This window comes from Podarcis pityusensis (assembly GCF_964106645.2).
Source record: "Podarcis pityusensis genome assembly, chromosome: 17".
Lineage (NCBI taxonomy): Eukaryota > Metazoa > Chordata > Lepidosauria > Squamata > Lacertidae > Podarcis > Podarcis pityusensis.
The window spans coordinates 21,197,067-21,224,212 of NC_138042.1; the positions used below are offsets into that span (position 1 = coordinate 21,197,067).

At 42.7% G+C, this 27,146-nt stretch overlaps 1 protein-coding gene across 27 annotated transcripts in view; it reads right to left on the reverse strand.

Moving 5' to 3' along the window:
• The window catches only part of PTPRD (protein tyrosine phosphatase receptor type D), a 722,358-nt gene that overhangs the window by 22,770 nt on the left and 672,442 nt on the right, over positions 1-27,146 (reverse strand). For all 27 annotated transcript variants that reach the window (XM_080987670.1, XM_080987673.1, XM_080987664.1 and 24 more), the window contains 3 exons: positions 4,031-4,316; positions 2,639-2,817; positions 925-1,051 (listed from right to left, as the gene is read on the reverse strand). In XM_080987670.1, the coding sequence (XP_080843796.1) occupies positions 925-1,051; positions 2,639-2,817; positions 4,031-4,316 (592 nt within the window). The remainder of the gene's footprint in view (positions 1-924; positions 1,052-2,638; positions 2,818-4,030; positions 4,317-27,146) is intronic.

Here is a 27,146-nt window from a genome sequence, read left to right on the forward strand (position 1 = left end):
TTGCACCACTTCTAAGACTGAATGCTCCTTCATTTATTTATTTTTAACAGAATATGTTCCACCCTAGCCTTTTCCCTGCCATGCCTAGTTTTAGGAATACAGTGGTACCTCTGGTTGTGAACTGGATCCATTCCGGAGCCCCGTTCGCAACATGAGCAGAACGCAACCCGCGTCTGCGCATCTGCGGGTCACGATTCGCTGCTTCTGCGCATGAGTGTCTGTGCATGCACGAGCGGCGAAATCCGGAAGTAACCCTTTCCGGTACTTCTGGGTCGCTGCAGGACACAACCTGGAAAGATTTAACCTGAAGCAAACGTAACAAGAGGTATGACTGTACATGCATGTTCATGGGGAAGCAGTCCAGGATGTGAGCCTTCGCCTGCATACTAAAGAAGTGATACTGTTAAGACAAAATACAGGCACCTCATCTGATGTTTGTGAGAACTAAGCCACAGGGGCTTGGACTAGTTGACCCTATGGGTTGACTCTATACTTCAGAACATATCCAATAATCCCCTGTCATTATATTGCAGGAGAAGTTGGCTAGGTGCTTTTCAACGAAAGTCACCCTCCATTATTAATTTTTTCATTGAGGAACCTGGAAACAATGTTTAAGAACTAACTCTATAAACCTTAGCCTACATTCTTGACATGATTGGGAGCTACAGGAAATGCCGCTCCCCAGATCATATGTTGATGTATGTATATGAAGACATGCTAGTTACATACATTTGTAGGTTTTTATTATGTGTGTCCTTGAGGATTAGCTTCCTTTCCATTATGCCTAGTGAAGACTATTGCCTATATACCAATAATAGTTGGTCCTGTGTAAGCAATTGCTCTTTTGAATCACTGCTCTTGCTGCACATCCTATGCCAAACCAATTTTTGACATTGACTGTCTGGAAATGTGCCACATACTTACTCTGCCCATTTCTCGCAGTTTAGTAAGCATGACTACGATGGTTGAATTGTGCTCCCAAAGCATTCTCCAGAAATCTTCCGTTGTTTCTGCCAAAGGTCCCTGTGTAGCGATATAGGCTTTTTGTTGCCTAAGTTTAAAATATAAGGGCAAACATTTACCAATCCAAGCAAGTCAAAGACTCTCTTGTTGAATGTAAACATTCTGCTGAACCATCAACTCTAAGCCATGTACAGCTGTAAATTATTGAACGTAAGCACATTAAAAACATATTAAAGATTGTTTAATCAAACAATAGCATTGTTTTGTTTTTTGGAAGTTTGTGGAAGAAATTGCACTGTTAATATTGTGATTTATGGCTTTATCTTATTTAAATTTTAATGCAACTCTAATAGCTCAATTTTGTGAGTTGCAAAAAGCACTTAGGAAACACTTAGTGGTAAAGTTCCATTTTTGCATTCAAGGCTGGCTGTCACACAGTCTATTGAGCTTATGACTTATGGCTCCAAAGCACTTTTTTTTTTTTTTGTTAACTCTTCTAAAGACACAAAAGTATCGGGAAAAGTTTTGAAGTCATGAAAAAAAGATGGGAATGTGGCAGGCTAGTTCATTTTCCAAGAAACATGGCCACACTTTCCCCTTCTACAAGTAGAAATCTGCTATTTGCCCACAAAGGCTCAGTCCACACATTTAGTATCTGCATAGTATCTTAAATAACCAGCTGCTGGAGTCCTACTGTTTGTAACTGTGCTGCATTTCTGTACCATCTGTTTGCTGCTTTACTGCCAGCATTTGAGAACAGTGAACTGAAACTTCCATATGTTAGTATCTTAACATGTATTATAGGAAAATCAATCTGTTATTGCTGTGACTTCCCATTTTCAGAAGCAGGCACGTGATATTCAAGTAAAACTCTACATGACAGCAGTTTGGGGGAAAGGCCCTGTCGGTATTTTCCCTTTGTGACAGGGAACTCTTTGCAGTGCCTGCTCTGTCTGCATTGCTCTGGCAGTGATAGGAAAAGATCTAGGCAGAGTATATCTCTTTTCTCCAATAGCATTAGCCTTACTGATAAGGGAACGATGCTGAAATGCAATGCAGAGAAAAAGCGATTCTCCCTATGAGAACAGACATTTGATTTCGCTGACTGGTACAGGTAAGGTGAAGGACCCCAGTCAAAGATGGCTATGGGGTTGCAGCACTCATCTCGCTTTCAGGCCGAGGGAGCCGGTGTTTGTCCACAGACCACTTTCCAGGTGATGGCTAAACCGCTTCTGATACAACGGAACACCGTGACAGAAGCCAGAGTGCACGGAAACACCGTCTACCTTCCCGCCGCAGTGGTACCTACTTATCTACTTGCACTGGTGTGCTTTCAAACTGCTAGGTTGGCAGGAGCTAGGACAGAGCAACGGAAGCTCACTCTGTTGTGGGGATTCAAACCGCCGACCTTCCTATCGGCAAGCCCAAGAGGCTCAGTGGTTTAGACCACAGCGCCACCCGCATCCCTCTACTGGTAGAGGAAGAAACCATGGTACTACAGCGACTGCCACAATAGCAAGAAGAAACAGCTGCGTAGCACATTGGGTTGTGTCCAACTATGTTAGAGCAGACCCACTGAAATTGACCCACTTCTGTCGGTTGATAAAAACTTACTGAATTTGTAAAAAAGAGCCTTTTTTATTTTACCACACAGAAAAACACTGCCTTTTAGTACCTGTATCCATCGATAAAGCTGGCATTGATATAATCAGACCCTTCTACCCCTCGAATAGGCTGCAAACATATCCTTGTGGATTCATATGGCATAATATTAACAAGGCGATTTTTAAATTTATTACATGGAAGATTGGCACTGATGAATCTTGAAGTGTGAGCTTTAGAGCTAGCTAGCCGCTGTGGAAAGAGAGAAAGAGCATAATTTTGCAATTTAATCAGACCAAACCTTCTCATACAGATAATTTCCTATCACTTCTTCACACGGCGCATTGTTAAACTATGGAACATGCTATCACAGGATGTTGCGGTGTTTCCGACTTGGAAGGCTTTGAAAGGGGGTTAGAGAAATGAATGGAGAATAAAGCGATGTTGAATGCTACTAGCTAATGTGGATATGTACTAGCTTCAGGAGGTATGATCCTGAACACCCTTTGCTGGGGTTGGGGAGTGAGAGGGTCTATTGCAACCTGTGCGCTTCAAAGAGGAATCAGGTTAGCCATTGTGAGAATAGAATACTGGACTAGACAGGCCTTTGCTCTGATCCTGTGGGGAGCATTCTTGTGTCCTTGTCCAATTGTTTGTTGAATCTCACATGCAAAAAAAATACATGTTTCAGAACCCTGCTTTAATGCAACACTAACTGTTTAGAAAACAAAGTTATAAAGGTATATTTGGGGCTACCTTTGAAGGTGACCCGGAAACTGCAATTAATCCAGAATGTGGCAGCTAGACTGGTGACTGGGAGTGGCAGCCGGGACCACATAACACCAGTCCTGAGAGATCTGCATTGGCTCCCAGTATGCTGCTGAGCACAATTCAAAGTGTTGGTGCTGACCTTTAAAGCCCTAAACGGCCTCGGTCCTGTATACGTGAAGGAGCGTCTCCACCCCCATCGTTCAGCCCGGTCTTTGAGATCCAGCACCGAGGGCCTTCTGGCAGTTCCCTCATTGCGAAAAATGAGGTTACAGGGAACCAGACAGAGGGCCTTCTTAGTAGTGGCACCCGCCCTGTGGAATGCCCTCCCATCATGTGTCAAGGAAATAAGCAGCTATCCTATTTTTAAAAGACATCTGAAGGCAGCCCTGTTTAGGGAAGTTTTTAATATTTAATGCTGTATTGTTTTTAACACTTGATTGGGAGCTGCCCAGAGTGGCTGGAGAAACTCAGCCAGATGGGCAGGGTATAAATAATAACAACTTCTTCTTCTTCTTCTTATACCCCTAGTAGAACGACTAGAATTTAGACTCTGTTGCTAATCCTTCATAGGGAAATCTACCAAAGCACATGAACTCACCCTAGACCCATTTGGAATCAAGTCTAACTTCCCCCATCCCACCCTGGTGTAACAGTTTTCACTGTAAAACTGTGCAGGGAAACCCCCATTACGTACCTTAAATTCCAGTTCCATTCCTGTGACATTCTCTCCTGCTTCTATCTGTGTCAGCTTCTGAATATATGCATACAGGTTTCTGGCTGGCACTTCGGTATTTCCACATGTCACTGCTTCAAGCAGTGCATCGTGGATAAAGATGTATTGGTCCTCTGTTTGAACCATGTAATTCCTCTGGGCTCTCATTAGTGTTACGTGGCCATAAATATCTACAGTCTTTTCATGCTTTATTCTCTCCAGCATGGCATCTATTACAATGAAACAGCCGGTCCTGCCAACTCCAGCACTAGGGGGAAGAAAAACAAAACACAAGATACGTGTAAGCGATAGAAACATTAAGGTACGGCATTTCTTGATATACTGTCATGGCAACATACATCATTGCAATTGATCCTGCTTTCCAGTGCCTTTTTCAGTAAAAACAAAAAAGGGAAAAGGAAAAAAAAGCAAGGTGCTCATATCTTGATACAAGTGCTGTGTTTGTAATAACTGACCTCCATGGGCAGTTTTTTTCTTGCCCACATTGTAAGTACCATAACAAAAAAAGCACTACTGCTTCCTAACATACATGCTGGTTCTGCTCATTTTTAGAGTATTTTTTGATAACCAGGTCCCCTTCTCAAATTACCTCAGTCAAGCGAGAATCATTTACCTATGATGAAAATCTGGGTTGGAAAGTTCCTTGAAATTCAACCCATTCACCTCATTCCAGCATGCAGTTGCTCATGGCACTACTGTTGAATCTTGTCACAAAGAAGCACCTCCCAACACTATGGAAGTACTAAGGGGGAAAGCCCTTTGCTTGCAAGTGGCAATGAGTCATAGAATAATAGAACTGTAGAATTGGAAGGATGTAGAAAGCTGCAGATTTTTTCCAGGATGAAGAAGAACCAGCAGTAAGCACTCTTTGCATTTGGTCAGTCAAGCAGCTACAAATACACGTAACAGTAATCTCATCCAGCCCAGATTTTACCAGCTTCTCTGCAAGAATATTACGGGGGACTTCGTCAAAAGCCATACTGAGATCCAGATACACTATGTCCACAGCATTCCCCTTCTAATGCTGTCAGGGAAAGAGAGAGAGAGAGATTTGCCTGGCACGACTTGTTTTTGAGAAACTCATGCTGGGTCTTAGTAACCACAGCATCCTTTTCTAAGTGCTTAAAGACCAACTGTTTAGTTAACTTGTTCGAGGACCTTTCTTGGTACTGATGTCAAGCTGACTGGTTGGTACTGTCATACGTGTGGAGGAAAACCTTAAACACGTTGCAGAGTTCAGCACAGCTCCCCAAAATAGACCAGAGGCAATAGTACTTCATTCAGCAAAGCTTTACTTGTGCTGAAGGCAAATGAACATAATGGTTATCAAATCTAATACAATCAGGATTGGGTCAGTTCATACAAAAATCTAGTTGCAGCACGTATTATAACTTAATTCATAATAAGACTAAACCTTAACACTAAAACATGCTATGTACAGAAACATCACACCAGAAGAAAGATAGAGAAAGAAAGAAAAAAGTAAAAGTCAGGCTCCTTCTGGCCTATATTTATAGTCAGCATGACTCTGCAGAATACAGATAAGAGAGCTAGTTCAAAGCAGCTTCCCAGAATGTATAACCCAAACAATCATTAACCCTGCTTCTCTCACACAGAGAAGCTTCTAGTAGCTTCTAGAATTAATCAGAATAGGAAAGAATAGGAAAGGTTTTTACACATGAGATCAATACTTTCTGCACTAAGAAATGGAAACTGACGGGTGCTTCTCTCCCCCCCCCCCCCATTTTAAAGATGGGGACAACCTCCTGTCTGCAGGGACCTCCCATGCTCTCCAGGAATTCTCAAAGATTATAGACAGAGCCTCTGAGATCCATAAGCTCCTTTAGTACCCATCAGCGCAGCTCATCAAGCCCTGGAGATCTGAATTCATTTAAAGTAGCTAGGTGTTCCCTTACCACCCTTTTTCCTATACAGTGGTACCTGGGCTACAAACACTTAACACTTCAGGTTACAGACTCCGCTAACCCAGAAGTAGTACCTTGGGTTAAGAACTTTACCTCAGGATGAGAACAGGAATTGCACACCAGTGACACGGTGGCAGCACGAGGTCCCATTAGCTAAAGTGGTACCTCAGGTTAAGAACGGTTTCAGGTTAAGAACAGACCTCTGGAATGAATTAAGTTTGTAACCAGAGGTACCACTGTATTGGGCTGCAGCTCCCTCCTTTTATCATTAGGTTGGGCACTGCTGTCCTTTCGGGTGAAGACCGAGGCAAAGTAGGTGTTGAGCAGTTCCACCTTCTCTCTGTCACCCAATAGCATTTCTCCATCTTCTCCACGCAGAGAACCTCCTACTTGCTTGTTCTTCTTCTTGCTTCAAACATAGTTGAAGAAACATTTTTTAAAATTATTTTTAACCTCTCTTGCAAGCCTGAGCTCATTCTGAGCTGTAGCCCACCTGACATTCACCCTGCAACTGTTGGCTACTTGTGTATACTATTCCTTTGTGATTTCCCGTTTTTCATTTCTTATGCTTAAATCAAATCTGTAAGCTCCTTAAGCATTTGTGCCTTCAATATTTCACTTTTAAGGAACTCCCATCCATCTTGGACTCCATTCTCTTTGAGTATCTCTGACCATTCAATCTCACCCAGTAGTTCCTTGAGCTTTTTGAAACAGCCTTCTTAAAGCATAGAGTGCATGTCTGACTACACTCATTTTTCCATTGCTTTTGTATCAAGAAAACCAAGAGGACACGATCACCTCCTCCCAAGGGTCTCAATACTTCTTGGTCAATCAGTTTCTCCCTGTTGGTGAGGACCAAGTCCCTTTGTTGCTTCTTCCACCTTCTGCGAAATGAAATTGTCAGCGAGGCAATATAGGAGTTTGCTGGACCTTTCATTCTTGGCAGAATTTGAGTTCCAACAGATATTGTGGTAGTTGAAGTCTCCCATGACTACTTTATCTCTCCTTTTTGAGTGGTAATTTGCTGTAGGAAGGCATCATCCAAGTCTTTAGCCTGGCTTGGGTGTTTATAGCAGACACTCACAGTAAGATCTCTCTCCTACATTTTTTACCTATATACAGTGGTACCTCAGGTTACAAACCTTTGGGTTATGTGTTTTCAGGTTGCGGACCATGGGAAACCCGGAAGTACCAGAAAAGGTTACTTCTGGGTTTCGCCACTCACGCATGCACAGAAGCGCCAAATCGCATCACGCGCGTGCACAGATTTGATGCTGCAAGTTACGAATGCTGCAGGCTGTGGACATGCCTCCATCATGAATTATGTCCGCAACCCAAGGTTCCACTGTACTCTCAATCTGCCTTTCATGTTGTGGATTTCTTCACAAGTGTACACATCCTTTACATATAATGCGACTCCCCTTCCCTTCCTGTTTGGTCGATTCCTTCTTGACAGATTATACCCCTCCATTTCTACATTCCAGTCAGAAGTCTCATCCTACTAGGTGTCAGTAGTGACTATTATGTCCTATTTGCTACCCTATATTAAGAGCTCAGATTGATCTTGCTTGTTTCCCATACTCTGTGGATGAGTACAGAGACAACTGAAACCATGAGTCATTCCCTCCAGCTGCTTCCTTCTTGCAGTTTCCTGCCCTTTAGCAGGTTTCTGGAGCACCACCTCAGTTTCCTGTGCCTCAGTGAAGCTATTCTCCACGGTAATATTGTTTCCATCCCACTAAGGATTTAGTTTTACACTAATTGGTATATTAGTGTATTTTCCACCTTACCACGCATTGCAGGTTTTACTCCAATTAACTAAATAAAACCTAAAGAGACTGAAATATTTGATTCACACTACTGCTGTTGTCCGACACTGCAACAATTGCTTCCTGGGCTCTGTGGCCTGGGCACTGGGCCTTTTGGAATCTTTCAAGAGATTCAGTTCCATGAAAATCTTGACAAGGGGTGAAAATAAATGTGTTTGAGAGACTGGGAGAAATGCAGAATATCTGAAAATACGCTTCATAGACACAACATCACCAGGCAAAGAGCTGAAACCAGGATCACATGATACCCCCAGGGGCTCTCCAATCACCTTTGTTAGTTGACTTCCCTGCAACATGCTTGAGGCTGAAATCCACGGCACAGGAATGTAGCTTTGTTACAATTTTCTTCAAAAGTGGCCAATTTAAATCCCACTTTTTATTAAAGTAGGAAAAGCGTATTTTGTATCTGTGATAATAACATCCCTAACCCTTTGCAGCTAACCCTGCAAAGACAAAAATATCTGATGTCCCTTTTGTTAATGACTTTTAAAAGGAAAGATTTTTCTCCTAACTATATACAACAAAGCCCACTGACATTTAGTTCAATCAAGAGTGATCAGTCTGCAGTATTGCTTTGTTAACTAAATTAGATAAAGGAATTAATTTGTCTTTTATTTGTATGTGAAATAAATAAATAAATAAATAAATAATATATTATTTATACCCCGCCCATCTGGCTGGGTTTCCCCGGCCACTCTGGGCGGCTTCCAACAGAATATTAAAATACAATAGTCTATTAAACATTAAAAGCTTCCCTAAACAGGCCTGCCTTCAGATGTCTTCTAAGAGTCTGGTAGTCGTTTTTCTCTTTGACATCTGGTGGGAGGGCGTTCCGCAGGGCGCGTGTTACATATACATGTTACATATACATTTTTGGCAGAACCACCAAGGTCAACTAAACAACCCACATTTCTCTTATCTAGCTCATTATTCTTGGATTCTATTCTTAAATGCCTGTTTGGGTCGTCCCGTCCCCCCAACCATCACTGTTGTGGAGTGCATGACTTAAACTGAAGGATTAGAATTCTAAAAGAGTAGGAAAGTCTCTTTGATCTTGCAGAGCTGAGCTTGGTGGTATGGTGATAATAACTGATGCACATTTTGCTTCCCTCCCTAACTCATTTCTATAGCGCTGAGTCCCAAACATAGCATGAACAGTACAGCTGATAAGCAATCTCTGGGTTATCTAAGCCTTTCCTTGTCTGAGTTGCCAAGCACTGTTCCTTCAAAAGGAACAAACTAAGCCCAAAGCAGTTAAGTTTGTTACGTTTAGCCAGAAAATCTTAGAGCAAAAGAGGGGGCAGGGGGAGATCTCCCTCACCAAATGCTAAACTCTGTGGAAGGGGTAGTCTATGTATGGCCCTCCAAATGTTCAGGCACTCCAACTCCCATCAGCCCCATCCAGCATGGTGAATGGTCAAGGATAATGGGAGGTGTGGTCCAAACTGGGTACCAATGCTCTGTGGTCTAAATTTTTAAAACATGCTGGTGGCAATTTTCAAGAGCTGTCAGAATGTGTTTTGCATGTGCACAAGCAATTATAATCCTTTAGTAAAATATTAAGAAATTACTTATGCTATGGCTGTTTGGGTCTTATCTCATATTTGAAAGCAGGTAACACTATGCATGTATAAGTGGGGGGGTATGTCTATATGTATGTATGTATGTGTGCCTGTGTGCCTGTTTGTTTGTTTGTTTGTTTGTGTGTGTGTACACATTGTTTTTTGCTTATGTATTGACCTATAGCAGAGGTGAGGAACCTCCGGCCTGCAGGCCAGTTTGGACTGCAAGGCTGTTTTTCAAACACCATGTCCACTAGTTGATCAGCTGACATAATTCTGATGGGTGGGTTATGTCAGCTGATAGGCAGGGGGAATAAGTCCTGCTAAATTTGGCAGGATTGAATGCAAACCCCTTCCTGATACATGAAAGGGATTTGCATTCAACTCCTTGCTAAAATGAAGGGAGGCTTTGATTTTAGCAGGAGGTTCCATGCAAACCCCTTGTAATCTGGAAAGGATCTGCATTGAAACCCCTGTAAAATCAAACATTTTCTCTCTCTCCGTTTTAGTGAGGTGCTTTGAAGTCCCAGCATTAGGACTTCGACGCACCAAATCACCTGATATTGGGAGACTGCGAGGAGAAGCCTGATAAGTTTCTGGTCCACAGATCCAAAAAGGTTCCCTACCCTTGTTCTATAGAATAGGAATGAAAAGTTCATTTGACCAGCTTTCTCTGAAGTATTTAGAGCTTCACAGGACTCTTCAATCTGTCTGGTGAAGAGTTCTAAGAAGCTCTACCCCACAAGTTTTGCATCACTTTTGGAAATTAATACTAAATACTTGAAGGAAAAAAGTTTTGAACATGATAATGCCTGATGCATATTGTTTGAATGGAGACAAGGCTGTTCTCAGGATGGGGGCTTAGGTCATGAATGTCAGCAGCACGTCTACTCAGAAGTAAGTTCCACTGTGTTCAATATAGCAAAGCCCTACAAATGTGACTATGCCATTGCAGCTGCGGCCAAACAGTTATTCTACTTCTTGTAACAACTTCCTTTCGTTCCCTTTACTCAATAAGACTGCTACCAAACTCTAACGGAGTGTGTGTGTGTGTGTGTGTGTGTAATCTTTTTATTTCAGTTAGCAACAGATATTGCAGTGTTTACAAGCCAAAAGACTATGCAATCCATTAAACAAGCATGCCTACTAGGAAATTGTTATTGCTTCAGTGCTATCATTCATCCAGTTCCAACATTTGTTTTCAATATCTGCAAACACAACTGAGTCAGTCCTGTGAGTTGAAATATGCTTAATGTCCCATGATGTGATACAGCTACAGTATGCAGAAAAGGGAAATTAAGAGGCATTCGGGGGCCATTCCATACTGAAGGCATTGTGTGGTTGTGCTTAGAGATTGGCTTTTCTGATTAATTTGTTGCTATTACAGTGCTGACCCTTAACTGATATTTCAGTGATCTGGCAAGGGAAGCTATTGTAATTACGAGATTTCACAGGCCATTTATTTGGAAGAACAAAGATATTAAAATATGGGCCAAAAATCATTTAGGACATATTTGACATATATCAGGGGATAATCCGATTGAATATTGTGGCTTTGGAATATATAGAGACTGCCATTTATGAGGTTCGAGTACATAAAGCAACTGTGATAAAAACAGAACGAAACTAAAAAAGCTGATGGAAAAGTACAGAGTTTATGGAGAAGTTATATGGTAAATTAAACGACAGTGCCAAAAACAAAAGCAGAGCAATTTTGCTAGGAAGATTATTGTGATCAGAAAACAAACTGCACCATTTTTTACACAAAAGCAGCGTACTCACAGTAGCTCCTGTGCTGTACACACTCAAAGTATTAGAGTTTTATAGGGATATTCATTCAAATTAAGTAACAATGTTACTGTGAAGATAACCTGCACCATAAGTTACCTGGAACTTATTGAAGAAAGGAGGGGGGGGGAGACAAGCAGGCCTTTTTTTCAGCCTGAACTCCCTGGAACCTCTCAGGTGGGCGCCATTGCCATTATAAGAGAAAATTTCTAGAAAAATAGCACTGCATACAAGTATTTATGTTCATATTTAGTATACTTATATCCAGTGCTTTTTTAAGAACAAAGCTCTGTGGGTGCTAGTACAAAATGGCTGCCATGAACACCAAGAAAAAAAGGCATCAGTACTCTGTACTGGTAAGTACCATCACAAAAGCACTGCTTTTATTACAACATTCTTCAGTTGGTGCTGACCTTTAAAGCCCTAAACGGCCTCAGTATACCTGTATACTGTATACCAGTATACCTGAAAGAGTGTCTCCATACCCCATCGTTCTGCCTGGACACTGAGGTCCAGCACCGAGGGCCTTCTGGCGGTTCCCTCACTGCGAGAAGCAAGGTTACAGGGAACCAGGCAAAGGGCCTTTTTGGTAGTGGTGCCTGCCCTGTGGAATGCCCTCCCATCAGATGTCAAGGAAATAAACAACTATCTGACTTTTAGAAGACATCTGAAGGCAGCCCTGTTTAGGGAAGTTTTTAATGTTTGATGAATCATTGTATTTTGATATTCTGCTGGAAGCCATCCAGAGTGGCTGGGGAAACCCAGCCAGATGGGCAGGGTATAAATAAATTATTATTATTATTATTATTATTATTATTATTATTAAACTCAAAGTGGCATACATGAGATTCCTAGGCAGTCTCCTGTCCAGACACTGCTTAGCTTCAGCAAGGTGGTTGCGTCATGTGCCCTCAGACCAAAGTAACAGGAATGATACATAGATTGGGAGTCTGATGGTGGAGGCCAGGACTGGTAGGCTGCTGGTGGCAGAGTTATGGTTGACACAGATTCTTAGCATTAAAAAATGGAGCTGCCAAGTGGCGCTGCTACCTTATTGCCCAATGCTATTTTGTCATTCCACTGAATAAGGAAGCTTAATGGCTAAAGAAAATTCTCCTGATGATTACTCAGAGGACTGCTTTTTGATTCACATCAGTGAAATCAATGGGCTTAAGTGTGATTAACTTATATTGGCTGTTAGGTACAACAGTTATTCAGATCTGTGTTATACCGCTTAGAGAGTTGTCCATGCTTTTCAGGTGGGAACACAGTGTGCAATTAAAGCAATTGAAGATAACTGCTGAACCAAAGGGGGTAGGCTTTGAGCATCTTGGTGTTTTGCTTCATCCAGGCACACAACATGTACATTTGGGTGACACAGGCATACGTATCTTAGGTTGGTAAAGGTAAAGGTAAAGGGATCCCTGACCATTAGGTCCAGTCGTGGCCGACTCTGGGGTTGCGGTGCTCATCTCGCTTTATTGGCCGAGGGAGCCAGCGTACAGCTTCCGGGTCATGTGGCCAGCATGACTAAGCCGCTTCTGGCGAACCAGAGCAGCGCACGGAAACGCTGTTTACCTTCCCGCCAGAGTGGTACCTATTTATCTACTTGCACTTTGACGTGCTTTCTAACTGCTAGGTTGGCAGGAGCAAGGGCCGAGCAACGGGAGCTCACCCCGTCGCGGGGATTCGAACCGCCGACATTCTGATTGGTAAGTCCTAGGCTCTGTGGTTTAACCCACAGCGCTACCCGCATCCCTATACGTATCTTAGGCTGGTACACTTTAATGTTCTGAACTGGATCAAATGAATTTCTAAAGGAAGATTGTAAAAATATAATGTATAAGTCACATGTGCCTACTGCTTCAGAATCAAAATGTAACATCAGAAGCACTTTGAATAGGACATGGTAAATTTCTGTTTCATGGATTTCATTCCTCAAGCTGACGATCGGCTAATTGTTGGCACTGAGGAAGCCCTGTGCATAGCTGTACCCAAGCCAACAAACAGTAAGAAGTTTAAGAATAAAGCAGCAAGAATAGGACAAGGTAGATGCATGTCACATGACAGGGAAAGCTTCTGTACTGTAGGGTAAGTTGTGTAATGCAACAATAGCTGTTTTGTTCAAATCAGTGGGAGTAATGTAAGTATCTGTTGCAGAGTGCTGTGTACTTTACAGCACTTATCTTTTTCCTCCGCACAATACCTGCAGGAAGGTAAGATAATGCTTACAAGGTAATTTTATATTAGACAAATCAGTGGGAACTAATTGTACCTAATACAAGAAGCAAGTACTATACACAGCAGGCATAATCACAGCCATTTAAGGTTATGAGATTTCCACTGGAAAAAAAAATAACTGTCCATAATAATCACGTACAGGAGATGTGAATGTGGAGTTGAATTAGATTATACTACTTATTGCCTTCCATCTCTGTGGTTCTATTCATGGAGAGATTGAGGCCCAATTTACTGATTAAAGTAAAAAGGTAAAGGACCCCTGGACAGTTAAGTCCAGTCAAAGGCGACTATGGGGTTGTGGTGCTCATCTTGCTTTTCAGGCCAAGGGAGCCAGCATTTGTCCACAGACAGCTTTCCGGGTCATGTGGCCAGCAGGACTAAAGCGCTTCTGGTGCAACGGAACACCGTGATGGAAACCAGAGCGCATGGAAACACCGTTTACCTTCCCACCGCAGCAGTACCTATTTATCTACTTGCACTGGTGTGCTTTCAAACTGCTAAGTTGGCAGGAGCTGGGACAGAGCAAAGGGAGCTCACCCTCTCACAAGGATTCGAACCGTTGACCTTCTGATCGGCAAGCCCAAGAGGCTCGGTGGTTTAGACTACTGATTACACATCTAGTGAACTTTCTCTCCATGCATTTACGTTGCTTGTATGATGATCAAAAGGTTTGGGATCAAAAGGTATGATGACTCCTGGGCAACTTTAAATTTCGAGGCACTTCTCAAGTGTGGTTCTCATCAGCCTGAACCACATGGGTATCTATGCATGCAGCCACACTTGGGACGTGGGAGTCACGTTACCAAGGCAGCATGTAAAGTGAGCTTAAGCACCTATCTTAAGAAAGGCTGTGGAAATCTCTCTTGGCTTCAGTGAGAGCAGAAATAAATAAATGAATGAGCGATTAATGCTCAAGAAACAAAGTCATCTATCCTTCCTAGAATATTTTTTAAGATCAAGGCAATTTGTGATATCAACAGATGGCATATTACCGTGTAAGCCACGAGGCACATTTTGTGATGTCTGAGTGACAAATTCCCACTGCTACAGCTTTTATTGCTGGGCTGCAATGCCTCTCTTTTGCCTTGCTGTGTTCACTTCCAGCTGGGCTATAGGTGAGGAAGAGGCACAGATCCCCATGTATTTCCTGACAAAAGATGCCCTTTACAAATATGAGGATTTTTCTCTTGAGAGTCGATGTACCCAGCAGACAGATTGCTATACCTGAATCAGACTTGACTTCAAATCCCTCCTCAGATGCTAATTTCACAGGTTGGCCTTGTGAGCTTCTGAGCCCCACCAATTTACTCCATAGTTCTGCTTTAATTCTCCAAAAGGAAAAAAAAAAGAGGAATAATAGCGACCTACCAAGCACTGAATGTGCAGTATAAAATTGCAAGTAAATAGTTGCAAGGATCACTGAATAAACCTGTATTTATATGGAAAAGATGATAATTTGTAGGGATCCTAAATCTACATTTCAGCTCTAATCAACAAAGGGACTAAGCATCAGAGAGGCACAATATTCTCTAAGTAAGTGATTATCATTAGAAGCTATTTAGAGGGTTAAAAAGGGAGCAGAAAGAGACATTATTCTAGTTTAGAAGCCAATGATGATGCATAGTTAATTAGAACATTATGAAATTAAAAGTGGAGATTATTACCCTAGGAAACAACAAACTTCAACAGCACAGGTATCTGTCATAAATGAACACCACTTTACAATATCATTTAACCTGTGTGTATGCATACATGTGGAGCAATTAAACAGGGAAACTGTGGCTCAAACTCAATGGCTGAATTTGAATCAGGTGTTTTGAGGGGAAAGACTAAGATGCCAAAAAATGCAACTGAATTTAGTGGCAAAATCTCCCTATCTTAATGGCAGTTAATTTCGCCCGTGGTATATGGCATGGACTTCTTCACAATGTATTCAATTCCTGTTATGGTATTTGTGAATTTATGCAATGCATGCATAAACTAGGTTAAAAACTTGCGAACAACTTGCAAGGACCATGGCAAACCCTGTCCCTTTCCTCTTCATATGTATTGTGTTTGTATCAAGACAAGCTGCATACCCACCATTTTCTAACTTGGTCTTTGTTCGAAACTGACATTTAATCTCAACCAACTGGTTTGCTGAACTGCATTCACTGCCAGCAACTGTGATACAGAACAAACATACACAACACATAGGTGACCTCTATAATCTTTTAGGGACCATGTGCAGGAGTGACAAAAAAGTGTTGGATCAGCAGGCAGAAGGAACGGTCACATGTCCATTGTAAGACGCCCTTAAACTTTCTGAAAAATAACACATACGGAGCTTGGTGCAGCCACATTTACCCTTCCCTACAAATCGATTCCTCTTAAAGGAGGGAGCGCGTTGCACCCCCCACCTCCCTCCACCATCAAACTCCCAATCTATGTATCGTTCCTGCTACTCAATATGGAGCAGAATTTCATGACACTGTCTTCTACCAAACTGGACAATTGATCCAACTAGCTCAATTCATTTATTCATTCCGCTTACCAGATTATTAAGGCAGCTGCTGTCTACTCTGATGGACACCCATCCCATAACCTCCCATCTTGTACCTGGAGATGCTAGTGACTGAAGCTGGTCCATTGTATATGCAAGGCATATTGCTTTATTTCTAAACTGTGGCTTCTATATCCATATCATTTCATCTTTTCAGCAAACTATAATTTTGAGGTATTTTGCTGCTAGAAGGGCCAAAACATACATTAAAGGAACATTGGAAACAGAATCAGGAGGGTTATGCACTGAATTACAACATGTGAAATGGTAACACAATCAAAATGCCACATGTAAACCAACACTGCAACTCAATATTCTGTTGAAAGGAACAATTTAGGACAGGGGGAAATCAAGTTAACTATGATTATTCATTTTGAGGGGTGGTATTTTAGTAATGGAACACTGATTGGAAGGACTCTGTGCGAAGATAACAGGACTATTTTTACGGCTACATTTTCATTTTGGAGGCACAGAAAAATGCTTTTTGACAAAGGAAGGCTTTCATGCTGACTACTTTAGATCAAAATACAAGCTGGTTCAAGTGCAGCCAAAGAGGTTAAGCAGCCAAAATTGATGCTATGCATTCTGGTGTGCTCTGTGTCTGAGGCTATTCAAGAATTCACTGTAGGTACAGCTGGGAAATCTCACGAATACCCTTGTCCAGATCTCAGCTATTAGGGTTATAAAAATATTTTCACATTTCCTGCAGATGGCTAGATTCTTTTCTTTGCTCGTAATTTTAATTCAGAATTCATTACAGACAGCTGTTGGCTCTGATAGAAACTAATTGCTCTTTTACCAGACTCAGCTGTGAGCAGTCAGGCTTCCTTTCCCTTATAGAGTATATATAAACACAGGCAGGAAAAAATTAACTAAATACATGTGGATAAAATGACTCATTGAGAATACTGATCAAATAATGTTTCAAACCACAGCACAGGTCAAAGAAAATTACAAGACTCACAGGGCATGATAAATATCAGGAAATAAGGATCACTGATAACTAATAGTGATAAGTTATAGAGTGGCATTTCTATTTCAAGAAATAGACGCAAGACTGTCTTTTCATAAGTGGTCAGTTTAACAAACTGAAGCATCATCAATCCACCAGGAACATATTCAGCAGAAAGGTATTTACATAGGAAGACTGCCTACTAGCAGGATCCTTGCACCTAATCCATTCTTTTCCGGGAAAATAGATAGCAGATGTGCAGAGAATCCAAATACTAATGACTACAGAGTGTCTCCCCAAAATGCACGTAAGCTGCCATCATGCACAGAAAAAGCAAAGGTTAGCTACTGTTGTAGGGAGACACCAGTACTGTGCTTCAACAAAGCCATTTCCGACCTTGGGAGGAGAGGGGGTTGCGGGTTACCCCCTCCCACACACGCGGGGGCTGGCCTTTTGCCTCCACGAGATCCAGGGAATCCCCGGGCGTGCCTGCGACCCGGCCCGCCAATCGGCGGGCTGGGGAGGCGTGGCCTAGCCTACTTAAGGCCAGGAACGCCCGGGGACCGCCCTCTTTCCCCTTGCCAGCTGAGCGGTTTTCCCATCCCACCCACCCTTAGGCTTAGCTAGCTATGACCTTGCTATGGACTCCGGTTGGTCGCCACAAGGGGCCTGGTAGGAATTTTTCCAATTTGGCGCACTGTCAGCCTTTTGGTTTTTTCGCCTACCTCGTAGCAATCGTCACAACTTCAGTGGTATTTGGGGGTTAGGCATTGGCAGGGGTTTATTGTTGTGCAAATGAATGGGGGGAAGGAAGCGCCATCACCTTCCCCCAAGAAAAGGGTAGTCCGGTAAAGGACTCCGGGGGGCGTTGCCTTGTCCGAAACCTAGGGAGGTAAGGGCCTCTGGCACGCCCCCGAGCGGTGACACCCATGGGATCCTAGTTGGCGTACTTCAACAGGACTCCCACAGCTTGTGGTTAACCCTTCCCGGTCTCCATGCTGGGTAGTCGATAGGAGCCAATGCCTAAGGCCAATACCTTTCAATTCTGTAATCAATAAAGTTGTGGCCTTATTATGCCCATTAACCTTAATTAATGTGTCCAGTGTCTTCATTTCACATGGGGGAGGGGACTTGCCACGCAATTGGCACAGCCTGCCAAGCAAGCACCTCTGCAGTACACTTCCTTACTTGAAAGGATGTTTCAAACCACAGCACAGGTCAAAGAAACAGGAGATATTCAGCGGGATAAGCAGAAGCTGCTTGCCCGCAGATCCCTCCAACGGGTATGAAAGGAAAGGTAAAAGGTAAAGGACCCCTGGACGGTTAAGTCCAGTCAAAGGCAACTATGGGGTTGTGATGCTCATCTCTCTTTCAGGCCAAGGGAGCCAGCATCTGTCCACAGGCAGCTTTCCGTGTTGTGTGGCCAGCAGGACTAAACCGCTTCTGGCGCAATGGGACACTGTGACAGAAGCCAGAGAGCGCGGAAATGTCATTTACCTTCCTGCTGCAGTGGTACCTATTTATCTACTTGCGCTGTTATGTTTTTGAACTGCTAGGTTGGCAGAAGCTGGGACAGAGCAACGGAAGCTCACTCCGTTGCGGTGATTCAAACCGCCAACCTTCCGATCGGCAAGCCCAAAAGACCCAGTGGTTTAGACCACAGTGCCACCCGCTGTGCTGGCGAGTCAGCTCCATAATCTTCCTAGCAACCAAATCCTCAGATGCAGGCATCAGTCAGCGCAGCATGTGAGTACACATCTTATCAAAGAGGAGACACTGTTTTCTCAGTTATTCACTCACTAGCTGCTAATGGACACCTCATCACAGGAACTATCTGTTGAAGGGCTACCCATTACTCATGACTACCTCCCTTGCTCATCTTGCCACCAAAGGCTGCCCATTCACTAGATACAGAGGTGCTCCCTATTTCCCTGTCCTGTGCATCACTAGGAAAGGTCCCTTGCAGGGATTAGCGGGAAGCCATAATCTGCTCCCTGACTGCAAGCTTCCTGTTCCAGCAGAGTCTTCTGAAAGATGCTTGATGGAGGGGATGCAGTTATGGTGGCAAACTGCACCTATTACTCTGCTCTCTGCCAATCAGCTTCTAGACATCAACCAGAACAAAAATGATGGCAAGCACAAATCCCTTTCTGTGTACTGATTTTTAAAGCTACTGTACCATTGGTGCCGATCTATAAAATTGTTGAGTGTTTCAGTTGTTTCTTGGGGGACAGTAGGATTAGCATTTAGGGACCCTCCATTTCCCAGTTTGCTACTCAGATTGACTGGGGCAAACAAGAGAAGTGTAGGGAAGGATTCAATGTCGCATTACAATGGCAATGGCTCTTGTCCACATCCCACGGAGTATGTGCTATTAAGTGCCCCATCACACAGATTCGAACAGCTGACCGCAAGCCCAAGAGGCTCAGTGGTTTAGACCACAGCGCCACCCACGTCCCTATTTACCTTTTACCTATTAAATGCCAATATTCTGCACTGTGCCTGTCTTTGATGTCAGGAAGTTCAGAGCTCTTGCAATACTCTCAATGAGAACATGCAACTGTTGTAGTGCTAGGTTAATGCCTGGCACCTTCATTATAGACCTTTAGGTGCCAGGCAAAAAATGTTCCTCTTTAACGAGGCCTTTGGCTGATTGACATCCAATGCCCTTTTAAAATATGTGTGTGTGTGGGGGGTTGTTTTGGTTTTTATTTTGGTTATGTATTTTGAGTTTTTATATTGTGATTTTATCTTGTGAACCGCCCTTAGACCTGCGGGGATAGGGCACTATACTACTACTACTACTAAAGCTCGCAGAATTTTATAGTCTGCCCATCAGTAAGTATCCCCTCAAGTAATCAGATATGGTCTGTTTTGATTCAGAACTTGCATTAGCTGTGGTAAAGAGGACAGAGTGTTCAGACCAATACTAAACATCACTCAAGAGATAAGTGGCATTAAGTTCAATGGGACTCGTTTCCTGGTCAGCATGTTCATTTATTTTTAATGCACATTTACAACTTTTTACACCATACAATATTCATCCTTCTCTCTTATCCTCGGACTTCCCAGTCCATCTCTCCATGGCATTCTAGGTAGTCTTTTGTTGGCTGCATAATCTATTATTCCACCCAAATCTTCCTTTATTTAATGTTACCTGCTGCTCATGTGTTCATTCCTACTTGTAAGGTAACTGACTATTATATCCTCTGAGATACTCTTCAAAACACTTCCACTCATGTCTTATCCGTGACTCATCCTTATTTCTTAGTTTCACAGTCATAGTTACTAATTCTGTGTAGAATTAGAATTTCAAACTGTGATCTAACATCAGGACCTTAGAGGACATGAACAGGCATACTGATGCACACAGTATTTGAAAACAAAGGTGAGAAGACAGCTGTGGAATTAAATGTTGGGGGGGAGGAGGGAGCCCATTAGGCATAATAGAGGAATAATAAAATATCCCATTTTCTAGAAGGAACAAACAAACAAACAAACAAACAAACGTGAAACATTAGAATTTAATGTTGTTGACAGACAATCTATTTATTGAGCATTCATTCTGACTTTTTGGCTGGAGGGTATATGACATTGCATCAAGGAATCACTATCGTACGGTTCCTAGTGCATTTCTCCATCACTTTCCTTATAGCAAAAAGTTTGATTTTGGGGGTGGTAGGAGGAATGATTTGTAGCTCAAGAGTGCCAAATCAGCTTTAACTGTGCAACCTGGTTTTGCCAGCAAGTGACTGAATCCCACCTGAAAATAGCAAGAGCACCCTAAGGTTTCCATTCTATCTCCTCAGAGTATTGCGGAAGAACGATGTCAATCAACATTTGATGATCTCCTTCTACCGGTCAACAATAGAAAGTGTTCTTTCATACTGCATCATGGTGTGGTACACTGGTTTGACATCAACTGATAGGAAGTGCCTACAGAGGGTGGTGAATACAGCTCAAGATATTATGGGCTGTCCCGTGAATCCACTGGATGAAATAGCGGAAGAACGTTGCCTCAGGAGAGTGAGGAAAATTCTCAGGGATAATTCACACCCTGGCCAGCACTTTCTTGATCTCCTGCCCTCGGGCGGAAGATATAGAAGCATGATTGGTCACACGACCAGGGTAAAGAATAGCTTCTATCCGTGGGCTGTTAGGCTGCTGAATGAAAAGATAACAACAGGGCAAATGACTTTCGGGTTTGTTGGGTGTGCGGCAGTAAACGAGGGGAATTAAGACTAAGAGAGCAGATATGGGGTGCTCATGTAATCTCACTGTATACAAGTTGTACAAGTGACAATAAAGTATTTCAATTCAATTTAAATTTAAATTTAAATTCTTGTTGTATTTATACCACACCCACAACTAGATCCCTTACAGTTGAGAAATGTCCACAAAGCACCCCAACAAAGGTTTACAGTCTAAGTGATGTGACACATTTAGGGAAAAGGAGCAGGTGGATTTGGGAAAAAAACCTCAGCAAAGGGAGATCAGCAATAAAAGCAAAGCAATCGGACTGGGAACCTTGGAAGGGAAACAAAGACAAGTCTTAGAAGGTTGTTTGAACACAGTGAAGTAGGACAACTATTAGTGGGAAGAGAATTCCAAAGATAAGAAATGATAACAGAGAAAGGACAAGTAGGAGAAACAGCAGAAGTGAGGTGGCACATACCAGAAGAAAAGAGAATACATTATAGTCAAAGAGATGTGAGATAAGAAGGTACAAATTGAATTAAGTGATTTAAAGATGAGAGATAAAAAATTTGAATATAAAATGGAACATGAACAGAAGTCCACATGATCAAAGTGGAAGGAACAGGAAAGTTAACATTCATAATAGAAACACTAGAATGGAGATAAAGGAAGGCCAACCAGAAGAACGTTACAATAATCACACTGAGAAATAAGAGAGGACGAACTCTTGGTTTTAGGATCAATCTAGGGAAAGACAGGAACAAACCTCAGACTATTAGAAAGAAGGAAACAGAAATATGAGTCCAGGTGTGAGAAGAGGAAGATAAAACGGAATCTAAAACAGCAGCAAGATTGCAACCTTGAGGAGAAGAACGCCATAAAGATTAAGCTAAAAGAAAGAAGAGAGGAGGACATTGGAAACCTCCCTTTTTGGCAGGGAGAAATCGTATGTGGGGAGTGAAACAGCCGAGTTCTGCATCTGAAGTACCGTATTTTTCGCTCTATAACACGCACCTGACCATAACACACACGTAGTTTTTAGAGGAGGAAAACAAGAAAAAAATATTCTAAATGAAACAGTGGATGTATGATTTTTGTGGTTCATGCTGTGGCCACAGACGTGATCTGACGGTGAGTTTGGGGTAGCCCAATGCAAAAATCCTGAGGATCCATGTGGATCCATGCTTTGTAACCACGTTTTTGCGCCATTGCAGCCCCATGAAACAGTGGGTGCGTGTGTGTTTTTTGGTGCAGGCTGTAGCCATGGATATGCTATGTGATCTGATGGTGAACTTGGGGTGACCCAGTGCAAAAATCCTGAGGATCCATGTGGATCCGTGCTTTGTAACCACGTTTTAAGTGGGGAGGGAAGGAAAAGCATTCAAGGGACAAGGAGCACGCGTGGGGTGTGTGGAGAAGAATGCTGCTAATAATGCAGAAGAGGGGTTTAAGGGAAGAAGGAACACGCGTAGGGTGTGTGGAGAAGGATGCTGCTAATAATGCAGGCGAGGGGTCTAAGGGGAGAAGGAACACGCGTGGGGTGTGTGGAGAAGGATGCTACTAATAATTCAGGAGAGGGGTTTAAGGGGAGAAGGAACACACGTGGGGTGTGTAGAGAAGGATGCTGCTAATAATGCAGGCGAGGGGTTTAAGGGGAGAAGGAACACGCATGGGGTGTGTGGAGAAGGATGCTGCTAATGATGCAGGAGAGGGGTTTAAGGGGAGAAGGAGCTTGCGTGGGGTGTGTGGAAAAGGAGCTTTTCGGCGAACTGAGTGGGGAGGGGGGAGGGAAAGAGCACTGTTGCTTTAAAGGAGCCAACCGGACAGCAGCCACTTACAGCAGTGTAAGCAGCTCCTTTCCTCTCCCGCTTTGCTCCTTCTCTCCCTCTTTGCTGCTTTACGCAGCTAATGGCGAATCCCCTGCAACCCAAGTCCTGCTCAGCGGATCAGTTGAGACGCTGGGAGAATCGTAATTTCCCCCTCTCCCTCATCCCATGCCCTCCTGTCCCCAGCAGCCTTTTAAAAAACTTTTTTACTGGTTTTCACTGCGCTCGTGGCTCAGAGCCCTCCTGTGCCCTGCCATCCCTCTGCAGCCTCATTGCTCCGTTTAGAGAGCGCACGGACCTTTGCTAGCTGAGGCTGCAGCAGCTGTTGCTGGCTACGCGGCGCTTTTTCCGGCTCACTATGGCTCTCGTCTGTCCCTCCTCCCGTGTAAGCGGCTGCTGCCTGGTTTGCTGCCATGGCTCTCCTTCCCTCCCTCCTCCTCGGCTCCTCCCCATCCTCCTGGCTGTAAAGCAAGCAAAGCTAGAGCCACGCAAAGCGGGACAGAAGCCCTGCAAGCTGCTCCCGCTTTGCTTGACTGACGGCAGCCACGGCTCCGGTCGAGTGCATTCGCTCCGTAACACGCACAGGCATTTTTCCTTACTTTCTAGGAGCAAAAAAGTGCGTGTTTTGGAGTGAAAATTATGGTATGCTCTTTTTAATAAGTGTGTGGGGATGTTAGCTGCACCTTACTTGAATTAGGACCTCAATAAAACATTTAAAACTTCAACCAGGCCTTTGGCTGATTAATGTTCGGCAGCCTTTTAAATGTGTCCATGGGGTTATTGTTTTGCTGTTTTGTTTTAATTATTTACTTGTTTTTATCTGTATGTTATTCTGTGCACCTGCCCTGAGATCCTATGATGAAGGGTGATATATGAATCAAATAAATGACAACAACAACAATAATAACTTGACACGAGAAGACAATTCACAGTTAATGTTTAGAATGACTTCTGAAGTTTATATCGCACAATACACCCATGTTCAATGTATTTACATTAATGCGCTTACATGTTGTTCATGCACTTAAATATCTCAGATTCCCCACTGTAGATATGGCGTAAAAATTGGAAAAATTACACCTTCACTTCCATGTTATTTGCAAGGAAACCTGATCAAAGAAATTTTCTTGTATTATTCAGTGTTTATAGCATTGTGTGTATACTTTCTTGTTCAAACTATGGGATTTGCTGTTTAAAAAAGTAAAGTGAGGCTCTAATTTTGTATGTTTTAATTACTGTAAACTTTTACATGTAAAAAGGAGTGTCAGGTGAGGAATGAATGAACTGGCATCAAAATGTGTGTGTAGGGGGGATAGCAATTTCAGAACCATATGACGTAATTGTAGGTATGTCATGTTGTAATAATGGAAAGCATCTGTATAAAATGTGAATATCCCATAGCTGGCTGAAATTTATCTTTAACATATCTCTAGGTGAGAGTACGTTCCTTAAATCCATAATTCACATTTTCCAAAGCTGCCCACCTGCCTTCTTTCTGTTACTCTTTTTATGGACATTAGCAATGTATCTGAACACTTCATTAAATTACATGTCTCTTCAAGGATTACCCACTGGTGCTCTGTTACAGAAACACAGAGGATAAAGGCCTATGTTTCTATACAAAGCTTCTGGGTAACATTACTGAAGCAATTGCTAAGACTTCTGTGAAGTTCTCAAAACAAAACAAAAAGGCTTCCAGATGCCCTCTGGTGCTATTCGGCTATGATCTGATGAGCACCTGTTTGCCAGCAATAATCCGACTTCAAACGCAACCGTGTGCTTTTCCTGCTATCAATAGACCACATGTTATACTCTGCCTGTTGCAGATTCATAGAATTAAAGCCTGAATTTCAAACAATAAGTGCTCATTAAAAGGATATTTAATTTTACAAATGAAAGCAGATCAGCATGGAGGCAATGGTTGGACTGTGATATTGCTAAATTGCTCTGGAATAGGCAGAATATTATGCAGAGGTAGAAATGGATAACTAAATGAGGCATTTATAAGTTATTCATTAGAACCAGCTCTGCTGTTTGGCAAATGGGACCAATGGCCATGACATTCCACTTCTAGAAGGTATAAGTAAGTGCCAGCTGGGAAGTTGACTGTTACTGCCATTATGATGATTAAAGCACTATCAGCATATGTAGTGCTCTATGGAATGACAAAAACAGGCTCCTACACCAATGGCCTAACAATCTGGATTCTGTGGTATTCTAAAGTTAAACTAGTGTTGTGATTCTTAGAAACTCAAAGCCTTGAGTATGCATGCATTATTTGTTAGCAGTAAGACCTCTGCCATTTATGGGCACAGCAAAAATTGCTTTGAGATTTTCTCATTTCTTTTTTGCAGGCCCAGCACATCTGAGCTGCCAAGAGAAGATGCATGGATTGCAGGCTAAGGGTTAAAACCGTTTAAATGCAACTGTGCAATTAAAGGCATTGTTTTCATTTTGTTTTCCTGCAGATGAGTGTTAGCTAGTTCCAAGCTGCTTTTGCTTTTGTTCCTAGGAGTTTGGCATGCTGAATCTGGTAGGTCACAATCAAGAGGAAGTTGGTTATGTCTCAAGTCCTATTGAAATCAATGGGGGAAGACAATCACAACTAACACATCCCATTGATTTAAATAGGGCTTAAGTGCACCTCTTTGGATTGCTGCCATAATATATAATTGGAGTACACAGTCTATAGAAAATTTCAAGGGAATAGATTATGGAGGGCCAATCACATGCTCTCAGTGGAAACTTAATTGCCTACATCGTCAGTTAAGAAAACAATTCACCCAGTACTTTATCACTGTTGCTTAACAGAACTGTTTATTTTTATCCTTATTTTTTAGCTACACTGTATAAAAGCTTTTTTGGCACTCATGAGAATTACATCCAGTTTTCACTTCAAGTCTTTCAGTTGCAGCTCTTAAATTCATACATGAAAACTTATTTGAGAGATGTTTATGATTATGTTTTTCATAAATCTACCATCAACACCGTTTGCTCAGCTTTGGAAACAAAAACAATAAAGAAGGAAACACGGAGGAGGTCTCCATAAAACAAACTCGTTTCAGTTATTAGGGAAACAAGGAACAAGAGAACAGGTCTTGCACTCATTGTTTTCCTCAGAAGAAAGTTCTGCTGTGTTTACTGTGACTGACTGAGTCAGTATGTATGTATGCATTGGATTGCACCCCAAGAAAGAACAAAAGGAAAACTAAAAAGTACAGTGGTCAAATTCTGTGGACTTAAAGGATATTGGGGCAGAAAAAGGGGAGAAAAAAAATCCAGGGCTTCCTTTGTCTCCCAGTTGCTGAAGAACAAAGAGTTGGCAAAGAGTTATTTCCAAAGGCTTCAATGCTTAGGTTACTGTGGTGGGTATGTAAATTGCTGCCTGAAGGCATTTCAGGCAATACACATGGCTAATCCAAAATACAGAGACAGCTAAGGCAAGTGCTCTAGCTTCAAAAGCTTTGGACATTGATCTGACACTGTCACACCCTTTTGCTATCCTGTATATATGGAGTATATATGTATATATTGTATATATGGGACGTGGGTGGCACTGTGGGTTAAACCACAGAGCCTAGGACTTGTCGATCAGAAGGTCGGCAGTACGAATCCCAGGCCATGGGGTGAGCTCCCATTGTTCGGGTCCAGCTCCTGCCAACCTAGCAGTTTGAAAGCACGTCAAAGAGCAAGTAGATAAATAGGTACCACTCTGGCGGAAAGGTAAACAGTGTTTCCATGCGCTGCTCTGGTTTGCCAGAAGCAGCTTAGTCATGCTGGCTAATAAAGCGAGATGAGCGCCGCAACCCCAGAGCCAGCCACGACTGGACCTAATGGTCATGGGTCCCTTTACCTATATATGGAGTGCTCAGGGATGGGTATAGTACCTCTGGTGGGGGACATTTTGTTCTTTTTCTGGGTTAGTTTGTCTACCTTTGTCCCCACCCTGCACTCAGCTCAGCTCTCATCTGTGGCTCCTAGAAGCTGTCAACATGCAACAGTGGACACACACTGGGAACAGCTTCAGTTGGCCGGCTAAACCAGGTGAGGGTAGCCAATTGGTCTCAAACCCTCGGTAAGTTAGGAACTTCCCCTGCATGCGAAGACAGGCCCCAGAGGGTTGAGCGGACGAGACCAATAGTTGGCCCACTGGTCAAGAAGGCGGTTTCTTCACGAGCTGTAGAGGGAAGTGAGGTGTAGGTGGGGCTTGCCCAC